A 6,545-nucleotide genomic window follows, 5' to 3' on the forward strand; every position below is an offset into this window, starting at 1 on the left:
TGTAAATGTATGGCCCGATACTCCAAACACTGATGTTTCTTCTGATCTATCGTCAGTAAGTATTCAAATATCGAATAAATGTAATTTTATCCACGAATAAATTCATATCAAATCGAATGTAATAAATATTTCAGACATTCACCAAAGCGACTATGTGATTGTTGACATTCACCGGTGAAAGTCAGAAATAAGGGTATTTAGCAAATATTTCGGACATACACCAAGCGACTACGTGAATGTCAACATTCACCAGATTTCAGTGTTTCACCGTAACATATGTATATATAAAGTTAGTTACAACCTTGGCCAAAGTTGTAACCTTGGCTCTTTGTTCGCCAAGGTTACAACAATAGAAGAAATTCAGAAATTTTGGAAAAGATTATTTACTTAAATTTGTTTTTCTCCGTGGATCAACCTTTTTCAATCATATACCAATACTCATTAGCAGTGAATGTTATGAGATGTCTGCTTATTTAAATTTCTTTAACAATTTAGAATTTATCGCGCTACTAGAAAGATCTGGTTTGCCCTCCTAATTCTTATTTACGCAGTAATCTATATAATTTCATAATTTATTATCTTTAGTATTTAAAAAAAAAACAAGTTTTTAATAGAAACAAAAAACTTCTTTTATTTAAAAAAAACAACAAAAAAAACATGGTTAAGTTTGATTTTTTCTTTATTAATATTATTATTACACTCGTCACAACTACGTCACAAGAAAACTTATAAGATGTCATAAATAAGTTCGTTATTGTTCGAGAGTCAATTCACAAATGTTAAAGATGTTTTAATGAGAAAAAAAAATTACATACTGATATTATGATCGACTTCAAATTTATGAAATTTGTTAAAATACTATTAGTTCTAACAATTGTTTCCAAATTTTCACTAAGTTTTTCCATATAATTCTAACGCACTCGTATAGCTAAGTTTTCTTTTCCTTTGCAGTGATAACGCTGATATTTCCACAATTGCAGATATGCGTGGGTACTAGTCGGTTTGGTGATATAAATCATCACCTAATAAGACTTTTGGGCTGGGGTTCGATTGTTTATTCTAAATCAGTGGTTACCAATTGGCTGATATTAGTTGTCATTTATTTGCGGACAATTTTCATAAAAAATCTATATGGGTTAAAAGTACTTTTCTTCATTCAGAAAAAAAACTTAATTTCTTCTTTTCTGTGAAATTTAACACACCAGCGGTGCAAAAAAATTTTTTATCTCAGGTAAAAATCTACTTCTTATTTTGATTTGTAATTCAATACTTTTGTTTCGTACAACTTGATAAAAATCTGGCCGTAACATCAAAATGTTCCTTCAAAAATAGAAGAGTCCTATATAAAATTTTGATAAAGTTGCAGCCCCCAGCCTCATGTAAGTTGGAAACCCCTGTTCTAAATTATAGGATATCTTATTGAATTGCACATTCTCCTATTTGGTTATAATGTTTCAAAATCCTCGTAATGTAATGTCTCCGGTAGTTTCAAAGCCGGAAGAATCCAGACATGGTTGGGCAGTTGGGCAGCGTAGTGTGGAGAGCAGGGTAATTACTACCACCACATACCGTCCTATCTAAATTGTGGTAGCGTAGCGTGCGCTAGTATTGCTTTCGGATCATCATTAGACTTAAATACCAAACCAATAGCCCATTAGCATAGTTTTAGTGCGACGTTAAGAGATAAACTGTCTAAAATGTGAGTTAGAAAGGGACACATACTTTCTCATTGCCAAAGTTGTCACATTTCATCATAGAAAAATATTTTATTTTTACGAATAAAAGGGACGAAATGATTTTAGAAGTCTTGACGGCACTCCTTTTTTGTCACTTGAATTAATATTCACTTTTAAAATATTTAGTGCCGAATTTTTTAAAGTAAGCCACTAATATGGTTTATTAAGTGGTTTTCTTGCCCGGTTCCTGCTTTAAGTATTAAAAAATGATTTAATGAGCCTAATTTTTTTAAAGAAAAAAAGATATTAGCAAATTTGTTGGTCTGAAACGGCTGCATTGCAATTTAAATTAAAATATTCCATTTTTTTTTTAAAAAAAAACATTATCAATGCATTTTAATTTTTTAAAGATTAAAAATTTATCAAGATTTATTAAATTATTAAACTGGTTACTTTAAATAATTGAAAAGTAGAATTAATATTTGCTGTTTAATGCGTGTTTTTAACATTAGAATTTATCGGCAATTTATAAAAAAATAATAATAATCTATGTATTTTATGACTTAAATGAAATAGAAACAAATTTAACATTTTAAAATAAAAGGCACGGAGAAAATTAAACACGAATAAAAACTGTTCAAATTTTAAAAATGTTATATTAAGAAACAGTTTCTAAAAGACATTATTAATCACGGTTATTTTTTGCACAGCACGCTGACTAGTCTATTTTAAATTTTGCATGAGTTAGTAACTTTTTCAGCTCGAACAATTTTATATGCTTGGGGAACGTTCAAAAAACTTTTTGATGTGCAATGAATAACTCAACTAACACAGAAATAAAAGTAACATAACTAAAAATATCTCCCGAAAGAGCCATTTTTCACGCAAACCGTCTCTGCATTTTAAGTGCACATTTTATGCATTTTTTTTTTCTCCACTCTTGAGGCTATTTTGATCGAAGCGGGGGAGTTCAACATGATTCAACAGGAGCACTTGGCTGATTTTTAAAGACGCTACTGATACATAACAGGACTTGAAATAGTTTAGATCATTCAAGAAAAATATTTGTTTTCATTTATTACCTTTTACTTATATGTCCATCAAGAACTGCTTCAAAAAATGATTGCTTGTAGATAAAGTTTTAAATTCTGTTTAATTTAGTTCAAATAAACGTTTCATAAATTAAAAAGATTTTAACTACTCTTAAATAATATAGTTTAATCACGTCCATAAATGAAAGAGATGTTTAAAGTGTTTAGTTTAATTATTATCTGGATTTCTATTAGTTTAAGACACACTAAACATACATATTTAGAAAATTCAATGGTGTTTTAATTATTAGTTTGATAATAACAAATAATTTAAAATTATCTCAAGTTTTCTAAGTATTAATACAATTTTGTTGAATATAAAAGTTTGAATTGATTTCAAACTATATAATTATTAATTGGTTTATTATTTAATATTTTATTACTCTTGTTTTGTTTGTAATCAGAACCCTTTATTTTTAAAAGGTACTATATACGACCACCGGCTAAGTTATAACTTTTCTAACAAAAGAAAAGTTCACCCACTAGCCTATTGCGGACTTCAAAAGAATGCGCCCTTTGAAGACTGCTAGTTGATATCCCACCCCTTATTTCCCTTCATGATAACTTACTTACTATTGAAATCAAAATTCGCTGACGTCATAAGATATTGAGCACTTCGTTTCATTTTATTATTGCAAAAACGATTTGAAAAGTTGTTCAAACATTCCTGCATAAACTATGCAATTCAATCTTCAGATAAAAGCAGTTTTCTCTACGTATTTGAATGCTCGAAATATAAGAAATAACTATTTTTTTTCTTTTTTATTGATATTTTTACATTAAATATGTGTATTTGCTTGTAACCACAATTTTATCTGCTATCGTTGTTATAACGGACTTTAACTTTGTAGCACTTAAAAATATTTTTTTTAAACAAAAATATTTTACAGCAACAACTTCTGAATTATATAAAATATGAAGAAAATTAAGTTATTTTTTTAAAGCAAATGCTAGGCTCGCATACCACGGATGAAAATAACTACCTTATCATTTAAAAAAGAAAAAATTAATGTAATTTCTTATAGGATTTTCAAATTTATTAATTTTTGTAATTTCAAATTACATGAGAAGAAAGTCAATGATAAAAAGTTTCTGATGATATTGTACTTTAAAAAACAGTTCTTTACTACTACAAATTTTTTGTTTTTTCCGTTTCAACTTCTCTACATATGCTCTATATCAACTTTTGACAGGTCTCTCTTTGAGATTTACGTCAATCCTTGATAAAAATAAACAAATAAATAAAGCTTGCTGGCAGGCAGGGGTTCCAAACAAAGGGTGTATTTTTTCTTCAACAGATGCTAAGCAAGTTCCATCATTCTATTTTTAATAATTATTTTTAAAGAAAGGTTTTGGATTTATAATAGGTTTTACATTATTGTATATAATTCTGATCAAGCTTTTGAAATAATTGGTATTTTTAAAGTTTTTATTTGACTATCATTCGATCCAAGAATAGCGCTATAGTTTGGACCCCATAAATTGCCAAAAGATGTCCGCAGAAATTACTACAGTAGTTTGCCTAATTTCCTACTGTCCTCAAAATTTTTCAGCAGAAAGTCTTCATTTTTCTGATATACTTCCCCTCTTGCAACTTTTTTTTTTTCAATTCTAAAAATCCTATTAGCAACTTAATTCTGACTATCTAAATCAGTAAGATTTTTAATTTTTATTACCGTCGTTGAACAGCAGACGCAATTTCTCGGGTTTAAGACTTTTTGGGTATTGTTCAACACCATAGCCTTGTAATTTTGAATAGAGGATTAGAACAAATTCGCCTTCGTCGAGGACTTTTTGGTGGAACTAATCCGCATCGCAGAGAGGAAAACCACGAAAACCTCCCACGGTTAGCCTGACGGCAAGAGAACTCTAACCACTGAGGCCCGACTACCACTGAGGATACTATTCGTCAGCACTGAGTTCGGTGCAAGCCGGATGTGGAAATCTTATCGACTAGTCATCTCTGGGATTCGAACCCGGTTCACCTCGCTGGTAGGCGAACGCTCTATCCCCTGAGCCATCACAGCTCAATTCAGTAGATTGTGAAAGATCTTGTTATCCTGTTACAAGCCAAATTTTTACAAAAACAATGTTCAACTTCTAAATTAACTTTACTTTAAAAAAAATTTCATAATCACTGTCATGTTGAATATACAGAAACATAATTAAAATTTTTAATTTAATAATTGAAAAATTGTAATTGAAAAATTGTAATTGAAACATAATTTTCTTTTCAAATTGATTTATTTTCTGTTTTAATTGTTTTCTAAGACGTACGATACCAGTTTGCATAATTTTCCACATTCTTGTCTCACAATTTTAAAAATATCTCCTCCTAATTTTTAAAATTATTTCTCTCTCAAAACAGTTTTCTACACAGCACAGATTCTATATGTCTCTTGTGTTTTTTCCCTTTTCCTGTCTCTTTAATATTATTTTGCATACAGTGTAAAAGGTCTTCCTTAATCACCACTATTCATGTACTTTTTTAGAATCACTAAAAAACTTTAAACTCAATAATATGCACGTTAGGGTTAGGAAGTATTAAGTTAGAAAAAATAAATAAAATAAAAACGCCAATAAATAACAAATTGAAAAAAGATTAGGAGCATGAAAATCAGTTACATTACTCGAATAAACTAAGAAGAAATGAAAAGCGTTTGTTGGGAACACCTTCAAGTGGCAATTAAACACTTTCTTTCTTTCTTTTCTTTTTTCTTTTCCTTCATAACCTCTCCTCTCTCAATTGTGGTTCAATCGAACCGTGATGGCTCGGGGGATAGAGAGTTCGCCATCCAATGAGTTGAACCGGGTTCGAATCCCAGCGATCGCTGATCAATACGTATTCCGCATCCGGCTTGCACCGATCACAGTGTTGACGTAAAATATCCTCAGTGGTAGATGGATATAGAGTTAGAGTTCCCTTGCCGTCAGGCTAACCATGCGAGGTTTTCGTGGTTTTCCACTCCATTCACTAAAAACGCAGGTTAGTTCCATCAAAAAAGTCGTTAACGAAGGCAAATTTCTCCTAGCGCTTGATCCAGAAGTTCCCTTGTCTTTTGGATTGGGTTCAAAATTACAAGGCCAGGGAGTTGAATATTAGTAGGCGTAAACCCAAAATTCTGTCGGCTGTTCAACGACGTTTATAAATATAAATAAATAGTTGTTCTATCAGATTTTGATGACGTTTTTTTTTCTTATCTTAAATATTAGCTTGCAATCCCTAATATCAGTATTTTTTTAAACTTCATTTTGTACAAGTATTCTAAAAATCTCTCATTTAGGACAGTCTTTACAAAATATCTTGTATAGATTATTCTTTTTAGCAAAGCGTAGTGCTTTAGAAATGAGAAAAAAAATATTGATGGCTGAATGGTTATCAAATCTTTAAATTATAAGAGAAAATAATATTATAAAATGAATGTCTTATCATAATCTTTAAATTATCATACCATAATCTTTAAATTATCATACGTGCATTTTTACGATGAATTATTTACTTTCATTGGCAATAACAGTATGTTCTATATTCTTTTTCTTTTGCAGCATTTGCAAAGTGTGTAATGACCGGTCCTTTCCCTGAAGAACTCAAATAATGAAAGTCAACGAATTATGGTGTTTAATTATAAATGTTCAAAGAGAATGAACTATCTGCTATGCAATTAATGTAAAAATAGATGAACCTACGAAAGGGCAATCAACAGAAAAGCGTTTATATATTGTTATCTTTCAGTAATTAATTAATGCTGAACACAATAAAATTGCTATATGGTTTGCA

At 30.0% G+C, this 6,545-nt stretch overlaps 1 protein-coding gene across 1 annotated transcript in view; it reads left to right on the forward strand.

Moving 5' to 3' along the window:
* The window catches only part of LOC107455473 (myosin light chain 1), a 29,618-nt gene extending 23,073 nt beyond the window's left edge, over positions 1–6,545 (forward strand). Inside the window, exon 6 of the mRNA XM_016073052.4 lies at positions 6,314–6,545. Coding sequence (XP_015928538.1) covers positions 6,314–6,363 — 50 coding nt within the window. The 3' untranslated portion in view covers positions 6,364–6,545. The remainder of the gene's footprint in view (positions 1–6,313) is intronic.

The sequence above is a fragment of the Parasteatoda tepidariorum genome, chromosome X1 (assembly GCF_043381705.1).
Source record: "Parasteatoda tepidariorum isolate YZ-2023 chromosome X1, CAS_Ptep_4.0, whole genome shotgun sequence".
NCBI lineage: Eukaryota > Metazoa > Arthropoda > Arachnida > Araneae > Theridiidae > Parasteatoda > Parasteatoda tepidariorum.